Raw genomic sequence first — 26995 nt, forward strand, 5'->3', positions numbered from 1 at the left:
TTCAAGCCACAAAAAGCATTTTATTAGATACAAAGGAACATTTAGATGAAAGAAGGCAGGTGGTGTGAAACGGGTTCCGCCCCGCTTCCAGCTTTTTACAGGTGAATTCTGGTTAAACGGGGAACAGACACAGAGAAGGGCAGGGCAACTTCATCTCACAAACCCCTGCTGCATGAAGAAGTCAGTAAAACTCAGCCCAACAAACGCCTCAAAGCACGGCCGCTCCAGCTTTAACTTTCTGATTTCAACTTCGAGTAACAAGAGTGCCTTAATACTACGTTTAAGAGAAATAGCAAATACTATTTAAAAATAGAACATTTTTGGAAGGTAGCTGACAGAGTTGGACTGAATTTTCAAATGAAATTAGAAGCAAGTCAGACAAATGATCGTGCCTGTGCAGTTATAAATCAGTGTTTACAGTGATAGCAGCAGGGATTTGTATTTCACAATGTGGAAATGAGAAAAATCTGCTGCTGTTGTAATTTAAAAAAAAAAAAAAGATTACTGTACTAGAGTACTGCAACCATGAAGTACATCTTCACAGTTTACTGGGAATCAATATTAAACTAAAACCAAAAGGTCTTCAATTTTCAAAGCCACAGCTATATAAAAACTAGACGACGAAGGTATTCTGAGCTCTTCTAGATAGGAAAATCATTCTTCCATAGCTGTTTAATGAAGAAAATGCGTTGCATTCCAGCATGACAATTAGTCTGTAGAATAAGCAATTGATTTGGTTTTAATGCCATACGTATTCAACATAATAAAACTGGGGCCCAGCAGCACAAATATCCTTCTGGATTTGCATAGAGCAGTTAAGTGAAACAAAAAGTGTTGTAACTACTTCAGAATGATCACTGATATTCCTAAGCAGCTAAAAAAAACCTTCAAACCAAGGTGCTGCTGCTGCAAGGTAGCTTATGCATCAAGTAAACACAGAGCTGGGACAGCATCTTGGGGACTGTGTCTGTAGAGACCGATTGCTCTGATGCTCTCAGGGGTCCTTGCTACTTTATTGTTTTCTCCTGGTGAGGTTAAATATAACTACATGCTTCCCACAAAACTATTTTCTACTAAATCCTCACAACAGTATTCTCATATCTGCATTTCTATAGAAATTGAGATCTGATCACAAACAAAAAATCCTGGTCCTACAGCAGCATTGCTCAGCTTCTTACTGTGTTATGAAGGCAAGGCAGTGAACAAAAGCTAGGTACAAGGAGAGCATCACAACTCTGCACAAACTGATACAGAACTAATATGGACAACCAACTCGTCGTCTCTTTCCTGGCTGATCAACAATTGATGAGAGTTGGTAGAAAGGAAAAAAACACCGCTGTGTCAGTTTATGGCTTTCCATGAGTAGCATTTGACTTGTCTCCACAGCTGTGAAATGAGTATGCTTAAAAGGAAGAGATCCCAGACCAGTCAAACCTCCGTAGTGAGCCAAAGGGACACAGTGAATGCCCCTGTACATCCTTTCTGTGCAAGGCAGCCATGCAGGAGCAGCCCAAGCCCCGCACCTGCCGTGTTCTTCTCCCAGGACACTTGTTTTTTTCCTCTAATGTTAGGCAGGAGTTCCTCTGTTGAATCACTCAGCCCTGGATTTCTTTACCAAGTCTCTTGGTCTGCACACGTATCTCATTTCTGCTCAGATATCCACCATGTCCATCAGAGTAGACAGGTGGAGCTCAGAAGCAACCTCACCCTCCCTGTTAGCTCTGAGGAGCCTTTGCAAGTGTTTCAGTCTGTCCGACAGTATGGGGCTTAGGTTGTCCTCCAACAGCTCACATCCTGCTTGACTTCCAGCCTGGACAGAAAGAAGAGAGAGATGAGACTGAGGAAGTTGCATTATCTAGAACCAACGAGGGACTTCTCAGCTTACTAACTGTTCTGCCACTTGAGAACAACCACAGAGGTCAGCCCCCCCCCAATTCCCAAAGGATGTATGATAAAAATAGCATGTTTTGCTACTTCTAGACCCAGCTTTCCTTTAACTGGGTGAAGCTGACTCGCAACAGTGATTCTCTAAGTTAAGTATCACTTGTGGCACTATACTGTTACAGCTGCCAGCAGCAGACAGGAGTTCATCACACATGTTAACAGTGTTTCAGGTCTACAGAAAATATTCCCCTCCCTGGAATTACCAAAGTTATCCCTCCTTATTTTCAAGGTGCATTTTCTCAATTCTTCATTTCCCAAGTGTATCCAACACCGCACGGTAAGGTTATTCCCACTAATGGTTTGCAATTACAGCAGGTTTGATGCCTGCACAGTACTCTTTGCAGCTACAGTTAAGTTTTCAGCACCATTCTTTCTTACCCCTTGAACAGGTGGCATGGAACTCTTGATCAACGGACCAGTGATAGCTGTGGTGGAGACCAGGGACTGGGGAAGGTACAGTGGAAGACCCACAAAGTCTCCAAGGTGCTCTGTGTCCTTCGTTAGACATTGGTGCAACTGTTCTTCAAACCTGGAGAGAAAGATCAAGAGCACCAGTCACAGTGTCACCTGGCTTTGCTCTTGTAACCAGTAGGTAAAATAAGTGTTGGGGATTCAGAGGTGTCTGCAAGAAGGATCTGATGTTAGCAGTCATTTCCAACACTGACTGACATCCCCCACTGCTATTAAAAAAAAAAACACAAACAAACAAAAAAAAACACTGTTGAAGGTGGTGGTACAGAAAGGAGCCAAGAAAACTGAGGGCACCCAACTGATGGAGTGCAAAGAAAATAAATCCTTGGGCCAACCTCAAGAACTTAAGTTCTTTAGGTTTGTGACCTTCAATGCTACTGGTGCAAAACTGACATTCCTAAAGTGGACTTCATAGACATTGGTGACATTGCAGGACACAGACTATTGAACACTATACATCACTACACTGCCCTACCATTAGTGGCTTGACTGATGAGTTTCCAATGATTCCTCAATTCTTCCATTATCTCTGCCTAACGTGGGACAGCTAATAGATTGTCACAGAGGCCACCCCTGCAGCCTCCCGCTACCAAATTCTTGGTACATAAACCCAATACAGTCACCAGAGAGCAGAGCTCAGCGCCTGCCCCTCCGCTCCCCTCATGAGGGAGCTGCAGGCTGCCATGAGGCCTCCCCTCAGCCTGCTCTGCTCTGGGCTCAACAGGCCAAGTGACCTCAGCCACTCCTCATGCGGCTTGCCCTCTAGAACCTTCACCATCTTTGTAGCCCTCCCTTGGACACTCTAATAGTTTTATATCCCACGGTGCCCAAAACTGCACACAGTACTCAGAGGAGGTCATGCCAGCATAGAGATGGACAGTCACCTCAACTGGCTAGCAATGCTGTCCTTGGTGCACTCCAGGGTATGGTTGGCCCTTTTGGCTGCCAGGCTGCATTGTTAACTCATATTCACCTTGCAGTCAACCAAAACTCCCAGATCCCTTTCTGCAGGGCTGCAAGGAAAAGGTTGTTGCTCTGATAACTCACCTTCTGCTTTCCATTTTTTCCTGTTGCAATTGGCTTAACAGACGCTCTGGGAGAAGATCCTTGGCCAAGGTTGTGTCTGTGAGTGCATCTGCACTGGGAATGCTCCTTCCTTGACTCAAGAGCATGCTCATGCCAGCGTCATTTTGTTCTGGCATCATGGAGACACTACAGGGTTTCTCAAAAGAGACAGATTTTATCCCTGACCTGAGACAGGGAGGGGAACAAAAACAAAAACACAGAAATTGGTAGGAGTTTTTTTTCCCCTACTAGCATAGAAATATCTGGGAGTAAAAAGCAGAGACATAGACCCTCGTACCATAGTCTAACAAACTACCACCACCAAGTGGGACTTGAGAAGAGCAAATCTGACTGAGATTTACTTCAAAGAAACGTATCCATCCAAAATTTGCTACACAAAAGAGCAACAGATGAGCTTCTGAGACAGAAGAGAGACTGGCTTTACTCTGAACAGGGCTAGAGAGTTGAGCTAGACTCCTGAGAGCTCTCAAATCCGTTAATACCACATAGACATATAGCTCTAAGGAAGCCTCCCCCTTCAACCCTGCATTTTCCATTAGCAGTGAGACTTTCCTAATGTCATCCCTGGAGTCGATCACAAAGGCTTCTTTTGAACTTAAAATGCTGCAAAATTAATATGCAATTGCCAAAGAGTAAGTCTGAGAATCATCTCACAGGTAATTCATCTAACAGCTCCAAGGTGCAACAATGTAAAGAAGTGGGCACTATTAAGCAAACGGTATGCTAACCCCCAAGGTCTTCACCCACCTCACACTGTTTTTACTCTGTGCTTTGTCTACCTAGTGGACAAATCTAATTCAAGGTAGTATTTACTTTGGCAAAACTTCTCCATTTATAGCACTTTGAGCACTCCTCCCAGTAACCCATTTCTTTGAGAGCTGAGAAACCCTAAAGAAATGAAACCTACTTACAACCCGGTTTCTGCACAAATACCGTTCAAGGAGATGTACAAAAGCACGTTCTAAGAGAATGTCACATACTGGTTCGTGACATCACAATAGCAGTATATGACTGTGACAAGAGGCCCTGAGCAACCTCCTCAGAATTCACCGAGCAGCTCTGGTGGTTTAGTGGACAGCTGAATGCTATTCGGGCAGAGTCAGCAGCCATCTTACCTCTCATGGCCCTGCCGGATCTCCTCCTGCGTGCGCAGTCTGGCTTGTTCCCACACGTAAGGTATAGTGAAGTTCTGTAAATGCTCCTTGAAGAAGTACACCCGAATCTGTCCATCTTCACTTACTGCTTCTGTGAATAAACACAAACCCAGCATTTATTATCAGTACAGATTTTCTCCTCAGAAGGAAAGCTTCAGTATTAAAAAGCCATTATGAGGGAAAATAGTGCGTTCCCTTTCAAGTAGTTTTTTGTTGTACTCAGCATATAAAAAAAAGGGTTGTCCTGAGCTATTTTACTGCTCAATATACCACATTATTGAGGAAGAGCATAAAATGTTCTTTTATCTTCATTTTAAACATTCTAGTGCATCTAAGCACAGTGTTCAGCAAGTTCAGTAACCATTTCAAAGGAGACTCTCTATAATTAAGCCTAACAAAGCATGGAAAAAAGTCCACACACTTTTAAATTGAAAGTAAACAGAATTAAAGACAAACTTCATTAACTCATGGAAGTGTTCATTAAGAGTGGCAGTCTGCCATCTCAGATGACCTGAGCTGATGTGGCTTGTCAAGTACCCATTCTTGGTCTGTGGTTGAATCTAAATACCCTCTGCTCCCCTGGGAGAAGACTGAAAGACTGACTGTATTTCTCCACATGGAGAGAAGTGTGCTAAACACAAGCTCAAGTCATCATCAACAATAAGTATACACTAAATTGCAGAAAGACATGCAGTAAGCACATTGTTATTCTGCAACATGAAAAAAAGATCAAGACCAGAGCTCCATCCCTGCTACATTGATGCTCACTCACTCCTATGCATGAATGCACCAGTGCCAAGTTATTAAACACTTATGCAAGAAGTGTCATCCTTGCTGTAGAAGGACATATGATACCTGGTGCAACAGGCAGTTTTGGGGGTTTCCAGTCTCTCAGCTTATGATCAATGCAGACTGCCAGGATAGCATCCCAAGGGATCTCATCAACAGAAGGCCCATCAGAGCTCCCCAATGTCTTGTTTTTCCACTTCTGATATGTTTTGCTCAGCAGATTCTCCACTTGAGACTGGATCAGCGGTTGAGTATGTGAAGAATTAGCGATCTGAGATACATACTGAAAAATCATGTGGCAAACAGGACGCCAAGGAGCTACAGGAAACGAATAAACAAAAAACAAGTGGATTGTGAGAATTTGTGACATAGCCAGACCGCGCATATAAGAAGTTGATAGCTCAACACAGTGCAGACACATCTAAGAGAAATGATGCGTGCATGTTGCAGCAAAGAGGATGCCGCAACGTGAAGTACGTACCACCTGATGGAGGCAGATCTAGGTAGGGGATCTGGAAGGACAGCACAGCCTTTTTCAGCCAAGCTAGGTGATCAGGCATGTTCCACTGCAGGTGGGGTAACAGCTTGTTACCCCCACGCTCTGAAAACTCAGTAACAGGCCAAGACAAGTCACAAAGATGCTCTGAGGACGCTGCATCTGAAAGAAACTGCAGCACACTGTTGTACAGCTCTATGATGGCCCCGGGTTCCTGAGATGGCAGGCCAGCTAAACGTCTCTCCTTCCAGTCAAGGTAGAAGCGCTTGCCAAATTCACCATCAATCCCATCTTCAATGTACTCCTGAAGGGTCTGACTGCAGATCTTAAGGGAGTTAGGGCACTGGGAAACCAACCAGCCCACAGCTGCAGCAATCTACAACACACAAAACACAAGTGATTGGAAACCCCACTTCACAGTGATCAAGATACTAAAGGATTCAATCCCACAACCTTGTGTTTGATGTAACAGAATTTAAGATTCTATGCAGCAAAATACAAATAGATTATCTATCAACATTCTCATATTTGCAGTAATTGTTCTCCAACTAGGTGGTCTCAAATTAAATTCACAGGCAGCGGCCTCAAAAGCAGACAAGAAGAGGCAGTTCACGTAAGGTGCCGTTTTGCCATGAAATTCTCTGCTCCAGAACACTGGGGATGTCAAAAATTTATCTGGGGTCAAGAAAAGATTTGGCAGATTAACAAAAATTATCTCACAGGGACTAAACCCAGAGAAGCCATGCATGATCCTAGCAGTCCACAGAGATGCCAGCTGCAAGGGTTTGCAGGGGAGCACCACTCTGTGCTTGCCTTGTTCCTTGCATTTTCTTTCCCTATGGACCTTCCTCAGCCACTGTGATCAAGGAATACAGTGGCTGGCGCTGCTGTCATGTCAGTCTGACACAGCTCAGCTGTTCCTGAACATTAACCTCACTCTCCTCTCCAACCCATCCTGCTATGTCTCTCACACATGATACTTAGAAGTGTAAAATATTTTCATTTTGCATCATGGATTTTTGATTTGTCTCCGGGCCACTATTCACATGCACACAGCAAACTGAAGGACAAGGAAACGTTGATGGCTGTCAGAAAGAGCAATGTACAATCCTTCCTCACATTAGGCATCCCTCATTCCCATCCACTGAAAATAGGGTAATACTGGGTGACTTCACAGCAGCCAAAATTGCTACATGGCATCCTTTGTATTTTAGGAGTAGGAGCTTCAAGATAAAAAAGGCTTGCACGCCACTAGCACTCTTCTGTTATGCAGCAGCTGTAGCCCTACCTTATAGTCAAATGCAGGGCAGACAAGAATGGATTTATGTAAACCACGTATTTTGGACTCAGTACAGTTTCAGTATTAGACACAAGAAACATCTTCTGTCAATGACAATCTTCAGCAAATACCAATCTCTAGTCAGTTAAAGGAGCACAGTCCTTAACTTTAACAGGAAAAAAAAATAACACAGTACATAAGACTGTTGCAATTTAAGCTACTGAGGATGTAACAATCATTCCTTCCAAGGCATTAGTAATTAAGGTTAACGATAAACCAATTGAGTATGTTTTCATGTTCCAATCCACTGTTCTTACCCTTTTCGTGCCTTGTAAGTCATTGATAGAACTTGGTAACTCAACAATGATGTAGTCTGAAATAAGCTGGGCTGAAATCAAGTCCTGCAGCATTAAACCTTAAAAATAAAGAAACAAAAAAGAACAAAAAAAAACATCACACGTACACAGAGAAAGAACAAAATATTTATCTTCTACTCTGACCCAGTTGCACACGCTGTATACATTCCCAGCATGTTTTCCCTCTCCATCCTTCCCCTAGACCCTCAAGATCAAATACTGTGTGCAAAGAACAATTGGAAGCCAAAGAAGAGTTCATCACTTTCCGTAATGATCAACTGTTAAAGTCTTTGGATTTCTACCAAAGCTTTGAAAATGCCTTGTACTTCACCATCTCTCTGTTTGCTAGGCTCTGTATTTGAGACTGCACTAGCCGCAAAAGTTTTACTTTGGGCATGCATAAACATTCACATTATTTCTATGTCTTAAAAAAACAATTATGTACCTTCTTCAACTTCTTTCTCTATGGCCTCCTCTTCCTCAATGGGGACTACAACCACCAAAGGAACTATTGGGTGGAAAGGTTTGACCTGAAGCAACTGTTTCAACTGCAGCAAAGCTGAAAGCCAATAAACATCTTCTTCTGCAACATCTTCACTCCTTACTCTAGGGGGCAGGAGAAGAATGAGTCCACTGGTTCCAAGTAAGTCTTTTTGCACGTTTGCGGCATCAAGCTCAGAGTCAGAGAGCACACCATGTACCACCTATACAAGCAACAAAGATGACAACAGTAAAGTAGCTAAACAAAGCAATTTTCTGAAATTTACTGAAAACTGCAGTTCACTATTATTAGCATTCAACTTTGATCTTCATTACCAGTAGTTCTACAAATCTTCAGACAATGAATTGTAAGAAAGAGATGTCTTCAATAGATGCATGTGAACACAGAAGTGTACTTCAGCACCTTATGTACCTGATTTGGCATTGGAAATTGAGAGGATTGAGGTTCTACTACTAAACTGTATTTAGGCAGTTATTACTTGATTGATTGGAAACAAGAAAAAGTACACACTTTTCTCCAGACCTTTTCAACAACCCTACCCCTCCCAGTATTATCTCTCTCTATCTGACAGGACACAGCGTGAGAAACCCCCACACAACATCCACTGGAAAAGAGCACACCCCCTTTTACAGCCTGTCAGGTATCACAAAATTGCTCTTACTTACCTTAACACACACACTGACTTTAATGCTTCTGCTCCCTTGCATGCCAGGAGAATTAAATAATGTCAGTGTTTGAATTCTACCTTCTGCACATGAAGCGTTTTTCTTCCAGCTTTTGTCTCCAATAAATTTGGTCTTAAGCCAATCCACCAATACTCTAGTAAACAAGAAAGTGGTTTTGTTTGTTTTTTAAATGGCATTTTAAAGTATTTAGCAACAACACATCTCAGATACCAGAATCCATTACAACCGTCATAATGCCTGGATATCGCTAAGCGTCTATCAGATGTCCTTAAATTCTCCATAATATTACCTAGCTAAAGGTTTTCTGTTTTCAATATGAGCAAATGCTATTCAATGAACAACAGCAGAAGACAATACAGACCACTGCCAAAATTCTACCTGTATCTTTCAAGTGCTCTGGAGAAAAAAAAAAATACAAAGGTTTGATACAGTAGAGTAAAAGCATACATCGAGGGCTGCATACTACTATTCTTCCATTCCACTGCCACGCTTGAGAAAGGGACTCAGAAAACAACCTCTTCTGCTTACCTGTTGAGATCATCCTCTGCATATTCATCATTTGGCAAAACCAACAGCACTTTCCAAAATATCCGTTCTTGTTGAAATGGTATATGCTCAATGATTAATGAGGTGAGATCCAGGGGAGTCCAAGATAAATTACTTAGAGAGAGACAGAAGCTGGTTAAAAAAAAAAAAAGGAAGAAAAAAAGACCCCCTAGATCTGCATCCCCCTCCTGGAGAATGTTCTTCTTGCCTCGAACAACTTACAATACTGCAACTGGTTACTCTCTAATTCAAAAAGGTCTGAAGTTGGGTTTCATCCTTTAGCTTTGTTGCCCATATATTTCACCACACCCCAGATTCCTTCCTTCCCCAGCTCTCCTTCAGGAATTGCAGCTGCCAAGTCTGTTAACTGAGCCTTACTTTGGGGACTGTGGGACAATTCACATATCACTTCACCTCCACAGTGCTTAAATACCCACCTCCAATGAACACACAGGGCAAGAGAGTGCATGACAAGCCATGAAAACCAAGTCTCCCGCTGCAGATTTAAAACCTAGATCAATCCCTTTGTGCCACAACCCAGACTGATAACCGCTTATATAATCATCTCTCCCTATACCCCTCCCATCCCACCTGGGGGCAAAATAAAATACATCAGATCCTCCAAGTTACACCCACGACATTAGGATCAGACAGCCAACGCTTCCAGGGATTGACCATCCAGTTCCCTTACCTAGAAAATACTTACAGAAGCAAGGCCGCAAGTGGCTATTTGAGTATGATCTGCCACTCTGAGATGACACCTTCAAGATCTCTGGCATTTCTCTTACAGTTTTCTTAAAAAGAAAACAAGGACCAAACACTAACATACCTTAACAATTGCTGGTGGAAGTGACCAACTCTAATTTCATGCACCGTCTTTTTTCTCAGCCAATTCAGCCTGGAAACAAAAGATCCTTTGTTGTGATTTTTTGGGTAACTATAGCTAAAGATAATGCTTTACACAGAACACTAAGACCTGAGAATTACTGCAGATGCTTTAGAAAGTTGCAGTTAATAGGAGAATGATTTCTTCGAGTTTTCAGTCTTTCATGGCATTTGTGCAGAAAGGGTCTTTTGGGGAAGGTATTTAAAAACAAGTTGTATTGCAAAAACATTAGCTTTCACAATGGAAGAAGAGAACTTACTTTCCGAAAATCAGACTGCCACCTGCTCTCATAAGTATCCTTACCTCGTGCAAGAGATTCCCAGCTTTCCTCCATTCCCCAGGTTTACAAGTCTCCTGCACAAGTTCTCCATGGCTATAGGCCACTCAGCACTGGGGGACAGAGCTTTCAGTTTATTTTTTGGATCTGTGCAACAGGGAGCAGCTGGAAATGCCCTCATTTGACGTTTCAGCTTTGTTCGAGCTGCCACTGCCTCCCTCCACCTTCAGGAAAGAATAAATAAGGTCCCATTAATGAACTGCAGTCCATCACCGTTTTCATCTTTGCTCTTCAAACTGGATCAGGCTCTCAGAAACACCTCACAAGTCACGGTCTGTCAAGGGGAGAAGGTGAGGTGGTGCTTGTGGGTAGTACAGCAGGCTCAGGCTGTTGCACACACAGCTGCAAACTCACAGCTCGGGCACTGGATGAGACCTGTTCACCATATATGTTCAGCATCCAAAGCGTCAGCCTTATTTCTAGCTAGAATGAAGCTGAAATCTCCTATGAAGCTTATTACCTGACTCTGATGAGACATGTTCCACTCCCTACATAAGGCTGAGCAACATTACAGGCTGGTAACAAAAACGTAAGCCTACCCTTCTACCGAAGCCAACCAGACATCAAAAACTATCTCAAAAAGAACATAGCCAGACAGGTGCAGTTTAAACCCTATTAACCACTCCCTGCCAGCACTCCTGAATAAAACAGTTGTATCAGAGGATGGCCACTCACCTTCGCAAATATTTGCAGAAACACTGGAGCTCCTGCAGGGTTTCCTTTGCAATCTGGAAAATCTCATCCTCCAGGAAGTGGTCCATGACATGACCACAGACTTCTTCTGAACACCGGGCAATACGGGCTTGCCGGTCTCTTTCTAAGGCACATCTAATTCAAAATGAAACAAAATCGAGACCTCTAGTGAGGTGAATGCCAGAGCAAGTACTAAAACAACTAGCTGCGGCACAAACAAGGGAAACCACCAGTACAACTAGCAAAGAGGAGGGATTTTGCTTGTACTCTATGGCCCTTCTAAATAAGGCCTGTAACTAAACCAGAAGTCATTCAAGATTTCACACTGATCACAGACTTCCAAAGAAAGGTCTGCAGCTGAGCTGTAAGGGAGGCAGAATAAGAGTAAGCATACAGGGCAGCCTTGTCCAAGAGAAAGCCTCTATCACCTCCACCTGGGAGGACTGCTACTGAAATGGCAAACTGGCAATACGCTGCATGGTCAAGTACACTTCCCCTCTCTTTAAAGCAGTTTATGGAAGATGAGCTCGGAGAAGGCCAAGCAAGGAGCTCAGCACTCCCTTATATTCTTACCCTTTAGAAAGCACCTACAGCAAAGTATAGCATATGGGATGTCGTACTTACTTTAACTCATTGGCTGAAGCTTCTTGGACAGTCTCGTTTATTACTTCTTCCATTAACTCCATACCCACCAACTGACTTAACTGCTTTATTAACTGTTCTCTTTCCTGCCTTTGCCTAGAAGGACAGAGAAGAGATTTACACAAGTAGCAACTAGCAAGCCTGCCCCTTTGCTACAGAAGCACTACATGCAGACCCACAGTTAACTCACCTAAAATTGAGCTCCCCCTAGCTGGTTTCTCTCTCTAAAAATTAAAAAATGGCTTGCGTGGAGCCAAGTCTCATTAATACAGGTAAGATTTGGGTTCTTTCTTTCTTACCTAATAAGCCACAGACAAGTAGCAATCTCAGTAGCATACTCACTGTGTACAGCAGGGCCAGAATGCAATTCTCCCTCTCTGGAAGCTCAGGGTGAATAAAAATTCCTAAACATTCCAACCCATGATTTTAACAGTGGCTCTGTGAGGCTAACAAACACTAACTAGCAGATTACCTCAGAACAGAGAAGGGACAGCCTAAGTGATCCCAGGGCAGTTCAACATAAGACAAACTGAGTGGTATTGACAGCTGATAAAGACACAGGGCCTGGGCACATGGCACGAGGCCTCAGGTTGGCACCTGCTGTCCTCACAGAGCCTAAGAATGGATACAGCCCACCTTGCCCCACAGCAAAAGCAGCAGCTCACCTCTCTTCCTCCACTCTGCGCCTTTCCTCCTTAACACGCTCCCTTTCTGCGCTGAGTGTGCTTCCAACCACTTGTTGGAGAACTTCCTCCATCACTTCAGCCACCAGCTCCTCCACAGTGGCCTCCGAGGTACTGTGTGGAAACAGCAATTCTCTTTTCAATGCCAGGAAGTCACAAGTGGGAGCCTCATGGAGAAGGCACCACACACCTGTGCTTTCTCAAGCACGCCCTTGCTCTGCTGTGGTGGGCAGACCTCAGCCTACGGCCAAGTGCCTGCTTCACCATTGCTCATTCCCCTCCCCACAGCAGGACACAGGAGGAAAAGAACACCACCAAGAAAACTGGTGGATAAAGACAGCTTAATGAGGAAGGGGAAAAAAGAAAAGAAAACACACTCGAGCACACTCATCGCCTCCCACAGGCTCAGTACCCAGCTACCCTCCAAACAACCACCACCTTGGAAGAAAAAAAAAAAAATAAAACAACCCACCTTCTCCTTCCTCTACCCCAGTTTTATTGCTGAGCATGATGCTAGGCAGTAGGGACTAACTCTCTGGTCACCTCCAGTTGGCTGTCCTGGCTCTGTCCCCTCCGAGGCTCCTGCCCACCCCCAGCCCAGCCTGATCCTTGGATCAGTAGCACACAGACAGCCTTGGTGCTGCGCAAGCACTGCTCAGCAGCAGCCAAAACTCTGGTGCTTTATCAATGCTGTTTTCGTCACAAACCCAAAACACAGCACTATATGGGCTGCTGTGAAAAGAATTAGTTCCATCCCAGCCAGACAGGAACATCTGTAAATTCAGTATCTACCCTTGGCTAGCAAAAACACTTGCCATGTGCAGACCTCACGTTCCATTAAGATCTAGATTTCTCACTTTAGGAGAAGATCTAAAATCCACACAAGGACGCTGATTTTAATTTAACATTACTAGGAATAATCAACAGAAAAAAAAAGATTAAATCTTATTCATTTTCATATTTCTTTTCCCTAAATAAATAACCTAAAATCCAAAGAAAATAAGCCATACTAGAGTCTAGCAGCCAGTTTATTCCTTGCTCACAGCCTCTACCATGCTTAGCTCACCCCATTTCAGATATTTTTTTTATTATTATTATTATTTCTAGCCAAGAACAGAAGCACACAAGTTTACTTAGATGGGTAAAAGCAGTGAACTTGTACTAGGCCTTGCCAAGAAACCTCCAGCAAATCATACTTTTTAAGCCAAATTCCATTTTGGCAACTCAGTTCTGGATTAACAAAGCTAATTCTCACATCAGCCTAGTGAATCAGGGGTCAAAGGGAGCTAATCACCCCTGCTGGGCCTGAGCAGCACAGACAGAACAGCGTGTGTACACGTGTAAGTGATCAGGCATTTCCCCTTCCTGCAATTTTATTTAGAGGGAGACAAACACCCAAATGTCTTTTGGACAGACTGCAGCTGCGCATCCCACCACAGTGAAGGGCAGGTGCACGAGTGCAGCTTTCTGGGGACAGTGATGGCCAACAGCACAAAGTTCTCAGAGCAGCAGCTCCACCCGTGACAATTCAGGGCACTAACACCCACACCCACACCCCTTGTGCTGCCTTTCCTTCGACATAAGGAGAGACCGAAGTCAGTTTTTTGTAGGATTCGTCATTGTACATCAGTGCATCTGGGTTCTTGCAGAGCAGACGACTAAATAGGAAATTCCAGTTGCAGCTCTTGGATTTAAAGTCGCAGTGCCTCTCTAAGGACTGGAACAGTTTGCCCGTCTATTATCAGGAAACACCACCCTACATCTTATTGTCTAAATGCTGGTACTTACTGCTAAAATTGTGAGTAACTTTGCTAAAGCCTAATCTAGTGTGGGTAACCAACCACCAGGAGCAGGAGGCTGCACCAGAGACATAGAGATGCTCCCTCCCACCAGCACATCCAGGAGTCTAACAACTGCTTTGGAGAAGAAGCGTTATTTTAAGCAGAGAAGCAGCCAGCTCTGGACTTACTGCTCTTATTCTCATTCAGGCACCTCCTCTCCCACAACACATTTGCTGCTGCAGTGATGTTAGAGTCATAAAAGAGGTTTACAGAGACGTTTACAGTTAGCCTTTCATCAGGCTAAACTAGTGTGTAGGAGAGAGGTGGCAGACATCTGAAGAAAGGTCTGTTTTTCCCTTAAGTTTACCAAAAAGACTGTCTCCACTGTAGACCTGGCCTTGCTCAGTTTTATGATCTCCACACATGGTGCTGCTAAGGTAAACTGTAAACTTTGACGACAAGCTCTGGGAGTACCAGCAATAAATGTTCTTTACCAGATCGCAGCAGTCACGTAATCGGCTCCTGCTCTGCCAACTTCTCTGCACTCTCTTTTGAGAACATCATGCACAAGCCCGTCCACCACCTCAGCGATGTCCTACAACACAGCAGAAGAAGCAATTGAAGCAAGCTGGAGCTGTGCTCAGGACAGCTGGTGCGCATGCATGAATTGAGGGAAGGTCTTCCAGCCTTGTTTAAGTGACTATAACTGGCAACTGCATGACTTGTATTTCTACTTACAGACTAAACTAAGTTAATCAAGTACAACAGCCTGGAAATTCTAGGTTGAGTTTAAGAACCAGTTTAAGAACCATACAGTAACACCCCAGAGACAGAAGCAACTTTCTGCATTATATATAGACAAAGCAATTTAGGAAATAGTTAGGATAAGTGAATTTTGAGAATAATTCTTATTTTTGTACTTTAGTTTCTTTCAGAGTTGCCACTGCTCTACAAGTACTAGCTGACTTAATTTCAGATGACCAGTTCTAGTCTTTACCAAAAGGTAGCCACATCTGGGTAGAATACAGCAGCTCTACTCCACAAAGCAGTGCAACACTCCAGAACAGGTTCAGCATTAGTACATATCCTAACTTGTATGAGGGAGAAAAAAGGGGAACACCAAAAACACATGGTGTACAGTTTCAAGCTTGCATCTGAAATCACACAATACTTCTTTTCAGAATAGTTCAAGGAAAGATCTTAAAGTACCCACCACACTGAATCAGGCAGAGTCCCTTTTGGCCTCTACATGATGTGAAGATTCTGGACAACTAAAATAACCTATCAATCTCAGCTGCTTTTCATTATATTTTACAGATTTTTCTCAAATACTCCATTATGATTTTTGATTTCCTTACTGTGTCTGTGTATACAGGCTGAGGCTTTGAAGAAAGAGGCTCAGGTTGTCCAGCAGACTGGGAAATTGCCTGCACAGGAGGTAGCATTGGCACAAGAGGACGAGGTAACAGTGAAGGCAGAAGATGAGCTTGAGGCTGGGCTCTTACTGCTGTAACATCTAAATCCACACCTTTGCTTTCCACTCTTCCTTCTTTAGCAGGTGAGTTAGCAGAGAAAAATAAAAATGAAAACCCATTCAGATACAAACAGAAGCTCAACTATTCTTTGCTGCTTGTTGTATTTCAAGCTAGGTTGTCTGACAAATCTCATCAGGTCATAAAACAAGCCCACAACGGAAGCCTGCTGCCTTGAAGATACATAATTATATTGTAGAAGCCAATTTCTAGGTATGAATATTTTATAAAAATATTTTATAAAAATATTCATAAATACTGCACATTACCTCCAATATCAAGCATATACATTTCCAATAACAAAACAACTTGTTTTAAGACAAGTATGCCTAGCACCTACGCACATACTTCTTGAATAAACAAAAAATATCTGTATTTTCAGCACAGACAAAGCATAAACCCAGACACCTTGAAAGGGAAGACAATTGCATGCACAGGAGGAACAAACAGCATATAAAATCTGGAAGCTGAAAGGGGAAGTCGGCTACTTGAAATAGCCAAATACGTAGTTATTTCACCTACACTGGTAAAATTAAGCTTATTTCCATCGGAGCATTTTCTGTATTTATTAATCATTAAGTTTTTTTTTGTTTGTTTGTTTGTTTTTTTTAATTTTTACACACATGTAAGTACATTTAAATCAAAACATTCTTTCATTACACCCAAATTCCCACGCAATTTCAAGCCAGATGAGCAAAGAACAACTTTGGCTTTGAACAACAAAACTACTCACAAAACAGACACAGCAGCATGTTCTTGAGCAGTACCTAAAAATGCACATTTGGTCTTACCTGTTGCTTCTACACTGGACTTCTGGCTACTACTAGCTTGATCCACAGAGGTGCTTCCACCAGTATATTTGCTCTGTCCATTAAAGCTAGACACAGGCACGTGGTGAGGCACTGATGGTAATGGTCCGCCATTTACAACTTCCCCAACCGAGACAGTTAGCTTCTGGCTGACAAACAGTGATTTACGGGGCTTGGGTAATCCATCAGGCTCCAAAAAAGCTGAGCGATTCAGCTCTACATAAGCACTGCGGAAAAATAAGAAGCAGGAGTACATATTCAAAGTTCCAATAACCAAAGTATTTTCAACCGTACAGCTTTGTATGTCAAAGCGAGACAAGAACAAGGCATTCAGGATTGTCCCGTGTAGCATGGACCTCAATTTTTGTCTGGAGACACAGCAAGGAAGGCAAGAGCACTGTTCTTATGGCTATTCGGCCAGGAGAGAGGACAAGTAGGGCTGATGTTCCTGGGCACCCTTGTCAGCTGTTTGGGTTATTAACCTTTTAATGTACATGGTGGATACAAGCTATCTGCATACATTTTTCATCAGCTACATCCCAGGCGACAGATGTCAGGTCTAGCTACAGAAGTAATTATAAAAGACGCAGTCCTCTTCCAACCTCGGTACCTCTAGTTTTACCAGTTCATTATTTCCAAACCGAGTATTAACAGGAAATAGAGTACTAACTGTCATGCAATTTGTTTTCACCTTCTCAAGCCTCCTGAGACTGCAAGACTGTGTAAGCGCACCTTACAACGCACGTATTTCCACAGCACATTCTTGCTTGCTAACTGCCAGCCTCCGGCATCCTCCTGAACTTTCACTGTTGTTTTTTTTTTAAACACACTGTCACTCAGCCTTCACTCATTCTTCTTTCACACTCCTTTTGTTTCTAAAAACTGGTTTGCACCATTCAGCTTCACCCTACCCTATATGAATCACCATAATACCAGTTTCTTGAGAAGCTGAACTGTATTCTCACTTCCTACAAAGCTGCAACTTACTACAATTCTATTGCAAGATAAGAACCTAAATAACTAAATTTCCTTCAGTTGGGTTATCCCTTTTCTAGGGAAGAAGTCTCTGGAGCTCAATGGAGAGCAAGATCATTATGCCTTTTTCCTTTATTTTCCTTTGTAATCAATGTCTCATTTTTCCATCACCTTCAAGAAGCCTGAAGGAATTGTGCGTCCTTGAAACCCCTCATCACCTTATTAAAAAAAAAAAAAAAAAGATGCACAGGCCTGAAAAAAAAAAAAAGCTATAGTAGGAAAACCATAGTACTTACAGGGATACGAATCCTATTTCTTGAGGGAGAAAAAAAATTAAAGAATTTTTCATAATTATATCAATACATATAGAAGAGACTATTGAAGTTTGTGCTGATCACTATTCCAGTGTTTTACTTAAGTAGAGCTCAGCCTCTAACCTTTGCCTGTTGTTTTCGCCCTCTTTTTCTCATTGCAAACTTCAGGGGTGGCCCATCCACTTAACGCTTTGCTTGACATTGGTCTAACCCCAGTAGGCATCTTCAGACTGATGCTCTTTTCTTTATACTTACCCATCAGATACACTCAGGCCATAGTAACTTATAAAATGAGTTGCTTCTTCACAATCTTTGAAGAGCAGCATGCGGACCAGGTGATCCAATGGAAACACAGTACTTCTTTGGGTGCTTACAGTGTAGGCAATATTGAGAGATTTGAGAGCATCTTTACGAATCTGCGGGGGTGACGGGGATAAAAGCAAGAGTCACATAAACTGCTAAGTGCACTCTAAAAACGGAAATAATTTTTACAAGAAAGCAGCGCTTTGTCATCAAACAGACACATAAGTAACTGTTTAGATTTAGCTTTAAGTGCTGTGCACTTTCTTTCCAGTTTCCACCCCTCTTCAACACTGGTCATTTTGAGCATATCCCTTTGCAACTCCTGTGCAAGAGAAAAGCTTGCAAGGGCTTCTGAAAGCACAGGTTGATATTTTGTTTAAAAAAAGTCTCAGGCCCACTTCTTTGCTCCCCAAATTATTTTCAGGAAAATATATATTTATACACAGTCATGGAAAAAAAAAAAATACTAAGAGCACTTGTCTTTAGCATTTGCCTTTTATAACCTAGTAGAAAACTTGATTTTTTAGAAATACTTAAGATTCAAGAGTAAGACTATTTTTAATGTTAAATATTTACTGAGGTATTTGCTCTCTAAAATGATTTCCTCCTGAAAAACTCTTTTATAGGTTAAAGCTTTTTTAAAATATCCATCTTCTTTTTCTTACCTGGTTGAAATAACAATGTAAGAGACAGGCATTCAGATAAGAAGCTGCCTGCACTAACTTGAAAAACCTCACAAAATTGTTGCTGTTTAACGCAGCAAAAGCTTGAACTGCAAATCTAACTTCAGGAGAGTTTCTAACCTCTGGATGAAACTGCTGCACTTCCCTGTGGAGATAAAGACAGATAAAAACCTTTTGAATCAATACAAACAACTGGATAGCAACCTATAACAAAATGGAATTACCATCAGGAACTTCAAGTGAGACATGCAACTTTCAAGTGACAAGACCAAAATCAATGTCTGTGAGTAAATGCTGCAGCAAGTTTAGCTCATCATATATCTTCTAAAGACACTTGCATAATCATCATGCTATGATTTAGGTACATCATTCCAGCTTCTACGGAAGAAGGCAATTAGGAGGCTGACCAGAAAAGCAAAGTACAACACTGTCCATAAGATTTTTTTTACTTGATTCTACAAGATATAAAGCAGTGAAGATTGTATACCCCTCTAGTAAGAAAGAAGGATCTCCTTGATTGAGAAAAATACTTAATTTTTACACTTGCTGTGCAGAAATTCTGGTGAGGTATTTAAAAAACAGAAGTTTCTTCTTAAGAAAAGACACATTTTAATGACATATTACAAATTAAAGCAACATTACTACAGTACACCATAGTCTTTCTTTGGCAAAAGCAATTGCAACTAAGGTCTTTACTTCTATCACAATTTGTTGGGACTTAATTCTAATCTAATTTCTTCCCAGAGACAAGAGAGAAACTAAGTGATATCCATCATTCCCACCTGAGAATATCACCCTTGTTGAGATTCAGCAAAACATTATAACCTCTGAATTCCGCTTCACTCTTGCAGTAAATTCCCTTGTTAGCCAGGTCCTGATACATCTCCTTCAAGCTCTGCAGGCATTTTGTCATATTCTCGTTGTTGATTTTGGCATCAAAGGAAGACATAGGCTCTTCACACAAGTGGTGAGCACAATGGATGTGAAAACGAGCACATTTCTCAATCAGAGATACCATCAGTGGGTTACAGAGATGCTGCTGGGTTATATCCTAATCAGAACAATAAACAAAGCATTTATGTGCACTTTAAGCTAAAGCTACAAAGCATAGTCATCCTGTCCTACCTTTGGAAAACTCTGTGCTTTGAGTCAATTACTATTGCTTTTTGCTTCACTTTTTACAGTATCATGTGATCATTTACTTTCTATCATCAAACATCTCCATCTACTACTGCTTACCTTTCTTATTCCTCGAGTTCTGTTCCAAACAAAGTCATACCATTCTCGGTAATTTCCTTCCCCTTGGTCCATAATGTTTGTCACTAAATAGTCCATTGTCATGCTCAACACTTCAGAGGGTCTCAATTCATGGGGCAAAGGTTCCTCCTGGTCTGCTGAAGACCTGCTATATTCCTTGATTGCTGCTGCATGATCTACCTGCAAGAGGCAGAGAAAAGAAATGAAAACCAAGAAGCCTTTTTTAAATAAAAAATAAAAATTTTTTTTAAAAAATCAGGAGTGTAAAATTTCATCACATTCATGCCTTTACTTTAGCAAGGAGCAGACTGTTAAAGGTGTTTTTCCATTGTTCACACTAACAACCCACGTAGGTTCTGCTATGATAGCAAGTAAATTTTATTTTATGACAGGAGCTGACTTGGCAGTCCCTAACTCAACACCTTCAGAACTTGTACGCTGCTAACCACAACTACAGATCTAAATGCTTTTCTGGAATGAAATAGAAAATGTTATTTAAGTACTGCAATAACCAACATCCACCATCCCTTTTTTACAATGGGCAATTGGAAGACAGGTTAGTGAGAGAGTCTACAAAATTCCCCACCAGAATTAACCCTGTAATCAACTAAATAACACCGACAGCTTTATATAAGGAGCAAATGAACAGATGTGCTGAGAAAAGCAAACTCTTGCTTACAGAGGATTCATACCTTGTCAGATCCCAAAAGCAACTCAAAGGTACTGAGCTGGTTTCTCGTCTCCCTCATGTAACGCTCCTTTTCAGGACACATGTCGGGACAAGTGCCAATGACAGTTTTTGCTTTGCCAAGATCAGTCCTTTTTATTCGAGCTAAAAAAAAGTCACAAACTCAAATTGTAACACTGAGCATCTCTCTTTTAGATTTCATGACAAGCTATTTTCTTAATGTGCTAACACACCCCAAAGCACAGCATCTGCCTAAGCTGAGGTCCATACACTGTCGCCAATGGATGGACATCAAGAAGCAGGCTGCCAAGGCAAGGGTTCACTGAAAAGCTGGTATGAAGGGATCTCTGGAGGCTCCCAACCAGACTCCCCTGGGAGCAGGATCCTGGCATGGCTGGAAATACACAAGGATGGTTTTCCCCCATTCTGGGTCTGGTCCCAGGGCTGCACTGTTCATCTGGTAAAGCTTCTTATACTGTCCCATCCAGGTATGGAGAGTTTTTGTTGAAAACAGACTCTAAACCTGATACCTGACGTTTTGTATCCCGAGAGCCTAACTTGTTTGTATCCCAAGAGCCTAACTTGTTTGTATCCTAAACTAACACCATCAATTTCACAATTCCATGTCAAGTGACAGAGCAATGTGTTTGTTGATGTTAAAAATAACACCGTAAATAAAAAAAAAAATAGGATCAGCTTTGAAACAACGAGAATAGGATGAAAGGGTTTACAAGCCAGAACTATGAAGCAAGAGGAGATTTCTTGAATTTCCGTTTTTTAATCGTTTGCTTTCAGAGAAACACTGTTAGACTTTGGTTAGCTTTCTCTGAAGAACCTGCAGTGGTGCACATCGCCCTACATGGCCTCCCCTAGGGCCAAGGAAACCAAGGCCTGCATTTAGAAAGCCAGTCTCACACAATGATGCAGTTACATAGGGTGGCTTAGCTGACCCTTGTCCCTGTTGATTTTCCTCCCATTATTAATAGGGATCGTTTTGCCAGGACTCAAAATAGACCCCAAAGTACTCAAAAATTCCTTCAAAGACGAACAGTCTGCTATTCGCTGTCCATAAGAAATACACGTGTGCAATAAGAAACAGATTTCTGTTGTATACATAAATTTCTTGTAGAACAACAACCCATTAAAATAGAAGACTATCTTTACAGACTGTTCCATGTTACCTAGCCTCATTTCAAAGCTATTACCATACCATTACAACAGCTTTGCAGACATCAAGCACTCATTTCTTCCCAGCAGAGAAGCTGATGTTAAACTCATGAACTTTTGTAATTAATAACAATACCTTGTCGCATTATTTTGTCCCTTTGGTCCAGAAGACGGTATCTTTCTTCAGATGTCTCAGCTACTAACCCAATCAGGTTACTGAGAGATGATAATGAAGTTCCCATGGCCTCTGAGTTCTGCCCTTCAGCACTAGAATCAAACAGATCTGCTTCAAACTGCAGCGCCTTTCGAAGACCAGGCTTCTTAGCTGGAGAGCTAAAAATACGATTTTTTAAATCAATATTACACTATACATGCCCTGACCTTATCAGTACACTCTTCAAGGCACTGACATCTCTGTTTAGAATAGTATTTTAGTATTTACACAGGACAATGTATCAAGTAAACAGAGTATGCATCTATACCCATCACTCTAAGGCCCAGCAGTTGGCATTTCAAGCTAGGAATTAGCCTGCTGTTTGCTGTGAAAAACAAGGAATGCCTTCTATAGCAACAGGGATCATGAAAAGATTTTACAGGGCCTAGATATAAACATATTTCTCTTCAAGGAACAGTCATTCTTTTACAGCACATTATTAATTTTATAGTTGTATGACAATGCATACCAAATGACCACTGTCCAACTAGACACACCATTGAAGTACCACAGAAAAATCACAGAACTGCAGAATCAGCACCTCACACAAAGCAAAGACGTCCTGTAAAAAGCCTGTTCTTTTGAACTGCAAAAAGATAATGACCTAAACTCACCAGCTATTACAAAAAGGCGACTCATTACACAGAAACATTTGTCCACAAACAAAACTGTTCACCTCAGAAACCAATTTAATCGAGACCACTCAACACAGTCATCGCTGCTTGGTCCTACTTGGGCTCTGCACTGTTTCTCTATTTCCTTATGCCTTGCTGTTGCAGCTGTTACTCATGTTGTAACAAAGTACTCAAACGAAATAGGCAGACAGAAGAAGTAAAAGGCCTGAAGAAGCAGAAGAGACATACCTTTTACCAGGCATGACAGCACTGGCAGAGGATCTTATTAAAGGCTTCCTAAGTGGGGAATGCTGGTAGTTTTGCTCTTCACTGCTTTGCCTTCCTTCATCTTCACCTCCTTTCTTCTCCTTGGATGAAAATTCTCTTTTTGCAGGGCCTGAAGTAACATGTAAACATGAAGGCAGGTATTTGGAAAATAATTGTAGCAACAGTTTTTTTCCCCTTCTTGGTTGTGGTCAATAGTTGGTTTTGTTTTCTGATAATATTTTTAGTCACAGCTTCATGCAGGCACACAATGCTTACAAGAAACTTGCACTAGAAGCTGTACCAAGTCTACCACTTGCTAGTCAGCTTCAGTGTTCTATAAAGAAAAAGCATTCTTAAATAAAACACTGCTCAGCAGTAACTGTAGTTACCCAGTAGATCATCAGTAAATGAAGTCTTCTCATAGTCTGAATTTGAATTCTTTTAGATTTGGGATATAATCCACAAGTCACAGCTCTTTACTAGGTATTCAATCCATTTCATCAACATAAACCACAGTTGTCAGAGCGTTTTCAGTGCTCCTGAAGCATTTTAATAATTATTTTCACATATCCAAGCTAAGACTAAGGTTGGCACGGCTTCCCAAGCATTTAGTCTATACCTTGCAGAAACAGAGAACATCCTCTCCCACGAAGAAATTTTCAGCCATTTGGATTTCTTAAAGTTTCTCAGACTAGTTATTTCAGAATATTTCCATTTACATTTCTATAGACTTTCTAATCCCAGAATAACATGACAAAGGCATCCCTATATGCTGGTTCCAGACGTTTATTCCCAGACAGCTCTACAGCTGTTCATTTTCTACAAAGGCAAGTTTCTGGGTTGGTCAAAGCTGTGGCAAACCATTCACTTGCTGACAGCTGAAACGTATCCCCAGGGCACAACGTCAGAACTACACACGCAGTGTTCATAAAATTAAAGAAAGGGAAGTGTCTAGCAATTCAAACATTCACCTAGGGGGGCAAATAGCCAACATTCACATGTCATTTTGCCCTATTCACAAGCAGGGACTGGAATCACATTTCCCATTTACAACTCAGTTCTCTGTAAGCCAGCCATGCACACTGTTCATTCTTTGTGGTTTAAGCAATATACAGTTGTTTATATGCAGAAAAGCAGTCCCAGCAAGACAGACACTCAATCCTGAGTACTTGGTAACTCAGTTCTCAGGATGCTTTTCTGAAAGCTGGAAGCCCACATCTCAGTCCATGCTCTGGGCAGAGAGGCATTAGAAACTGCGCTTTCTTACATCCCTGAAAAACACCCTACTTCTACATAGGAGCGCAAGGACAATGTTAACATCACTATATTCCTCCCGTGTGGTTACATGAATGATTTCTAAATTTGTTTTGCAAAATTACACACAAGCGTCTTCAACTCTTTCACATGGTTTCAAGCATCCAGATCCAGCGTTTTGTCTAAAATATTTTGCTTGATCTGAGCCAACAGGAATTCAGGAAAGAAACAGTGCAATTTCCGACTATGACTTGCAGTTGCTTACTTAAAGCTTCCTCAGTACTAGAGGACAGTACTACAGATGCTGGAAATTCATGCCGCTCATAAAGCAACTCAGTAACTTCATATGAGAAAAACTGTGAGGGCTAAGATTGGCTCCCAGGAATGGTGGGAGGCAGGAGAGGGCTATCTCAGCTGTCCAAAGGTCGAGAAGTTATTCTGGAAGCAAATACATGCTTTAAACTGTTCTCGCTCTCTCCCCTACGTATGCACTAATTGCCATTGCCAGAAACAGAACTAGCCAGGATGTCAAATAAAACACAGGTCAACTATTTTTATGCTTCTCTAACAACTTGCAACACTCACAGAAGCTCTGGGCACCCAACAGTTTGCTAGGAGCCAGAGAAAACTGTTATACTTTTGGACCTCTAGCATTCCAACTCTGGAGATCATCTTGGTAGAGTCCTCAGTACATTAGAAAATAACAGAGCAGATGCCACTATTTACTACGTATCATCCAATTATCATATCTAGAAACAAAAGACTTACTTGTTTTCTTCTTTTGCCAGAACGTTACTATGTCTTTGTGCAACTCTTTTGCCTTTTTTTTGGCAAGGGCAGCAGAGGCCTGGAAGAAGACAGAGTATGAAAGCCTATTAAGCAAGACACCACCAAAATCTGCAGTGCAACTTCTGCCAGAAAAAAAGCATTTATGAACTCCCACAAAAGTCTGGGTGCCGCATTTTAACCTGTTGCCCAAGACCTACGAGCAACTAGCAGGACCAGGCAGGCTTCCACAAAAAGAGTTGAGTGCTTTAGTAAGAAGAAGTGTAGAGCACGTGAGACTGAGGATGCCAACACAAGGGCAACATTTCCAAAAAACGGGTCACTCTGCAAAGACCACTGTGCCCTTGGTGCTGCCAAGACCAAGCAAGGACCCAGCAGCATAACTTTAGGCTTGTGCGGCATGGGAATACAACTTGTAAACAGGGAAGATCCACTCGGTGTGCGTTATAGCCCTGTGCATGATACCCGCGGTACAACACATCCTCGGTGTTAACTTCCAAATGAAGGGTGTGTAGCCTTATAAAACAGGGGTGCCCTTTACACCAGACCCCAGCACTTCATTTTCCACCTGTTCTTGCACTGGCAGCTCCCAGTACTCACATGATCAAAGAAGTGCAGAATGGCCATTTTCTTATTCCGCCTGGTCATGACCCGGCGGACCTTCACAAACTGGCCGAAGTGCTTCTCCAGCACCGTCCTGTCGTTGAGGTAGTCGGGGACGTTTTTGCACTGGATGGCCGTGAGCTCGCCCGGCGACAGGCCTCCCAGGCTGTCCGTGCTCTCGCTGCCCCGCACCCTGCGCCCGGCGGTGACAGGAGGGGCGTCTGGAAAGACAGCGGGTGCCACACGTCGGGCAGGCAGCCCTCGGGAAGGCGGCGGCGGCCACCGGCCACCCGTGCCCTTACCTGCCCGAGGCGGCTCCCGGCCCTCCGCCACCGCAACCGGAGGCGGCGGCTCCTCGGCGGGGCCCCGCTCGGCCTCGGCGGCGTCTCCGCGGTCGCGGTGGCCGCGGCCCTGGCTGCGCAGCACCTCCTGCAGCGTGCGGCCGAACAGGGCCCCGCCGCGGGGGCGGCTCAGCAGCACCGCTCGCTTCTCCGGCGGCGCCGCCGCTGCCCGCCCGCCGCCCCCCGCCGCCGCCACCGCCGCCCGGCGCGGGGAGCGCTCCCGCTCCTCCTTCCGCTTCAGCCCCTTGGGCGCCGCGTCGCCCGCCTCCTCCGCCGCGCCGAAGAGCGGCCGCGGGCCCTTCTCCTCGGGGCGGCCGAGAGCGGCGGCGGCGGCGGGGCGAGAGAAGGAGAAGCCGCCGCCCGCCGCCGCCTCGGGGCCCGCCGCCTCGGGGGCGAAGCCGAAGGGCGGCGAGAAGGTGAAGGCGGCGGGGGCGGCCGGGCCCTTCTCGGCCTCGGCGCCCGCCAGCGGCTTGAAGGCGGCGGCGGCGGCGCTGTCGGGAGCCTTGAAGCGGAACTCGGGCGCCGCGAAGGCTCCGCCGCCGCCGCCCGCCGCCGCCGCCTCGCCCGGCGCCGGGAAGCTGCTCAGGTTGGTGGGCGGCTTGAAGCTGAAGCCCGCGTTGCTCCCCGCCGCCGGGAAGGCCGGCGGCTGGCCCAGCCCGAAGGGCGGCCCGAAGGCGGCGGGCGCGGGGCCGAAGGCGAGGCCGGCAGCGCCGCCGCCCCCCTGCCCGAACACGGCGGCCTGCCCGAAGCGCAGCGGCGGCGGCTGGAAGGCGGGCGGGCCGCGGAACGGGGGCCCGGCGCTCATGGCGGCCGCGGCCGGGCTTCCGCGCGGCGAGGCGGGGCCGCGCAGGCGCCGC

The 26995-nt window shown here is 43.6% G+C and overlaps 1 protein-coding gene across 4 annotated transcripts; it reads right to left on the bottom strand.

Moving 5' to 3' along the window:
- MCM3AP (minichromosome maintenance complex component 3 associated protein) lies at window positions 1–26983 on the bottom strand. Of its 4 annotated transcripts, XM_080600197.1 has the most exons (29): window positions 26346–26982; window positions 26100–26147; window positions 25795–26018; window positions 25177–25255; window positions 23137–23284; window positions 22196–22392; window positions 20897–21036; window positions 20187–20384; window positions 19730–19998; window positions 18930–19092; window positions 18217–18377; window positions 16655–16899; window positions 15690–15880; window positions 14826–14926; window positions 12533–12664; window positions 11850–11963; window positions 11208–11360; window positions 10499–10696; window positions 10139–10207; window positions 9292–9441; window positions 8743–8896; window positions 8021–8279; window positions 7537–7634; window positions 5926–6316; window positions 5511–5762; window positions 4617–4746; window positions 3463–3666; window positions 2323–2473; window positions 1–1810 (listed from the first exon to the last, which is right to left on the bottom strand). In XM_080600197.1, exons 1-29 carry the CDS (start codon window positions 26941–26943, stop codon window positions 1652–1654), a joined length of 5376 nt encoding a protein of 1791 aa, XP_080456323.1. In that variant the 5' UTR covers window positions 26944–26982; the 3' UTR covers window positions 1–1651. The 4 variants fall into 4 exon arrangements, with proteins under 4 accessions (XP_080456323.1, XP_080456322.1, XP_080456321.1 ...); XM_080600196.1 differs by having other exon boundaries at window positions 22196–22326; window positions 26100–26983; XM_080600195.1 differs by having other exon boundaries at window positions 9292–9423; window positions 26100–26982.
- Window positions 26984–26995: the final 12 nt, after the last annotated feature.

Source organism: Anser brachyrhynchus, assembly GCF_964034855.1.
Source record: "Anser brachyrhynchus genome assembly, chromosome: 7".
In the NCBI taxonomy this organism is placed as follows: Eukaryota; Metazoa; Chordata; class Aves; order Anseriformes; family Anatidae; genus Anser; species Anser brachyrhynchus.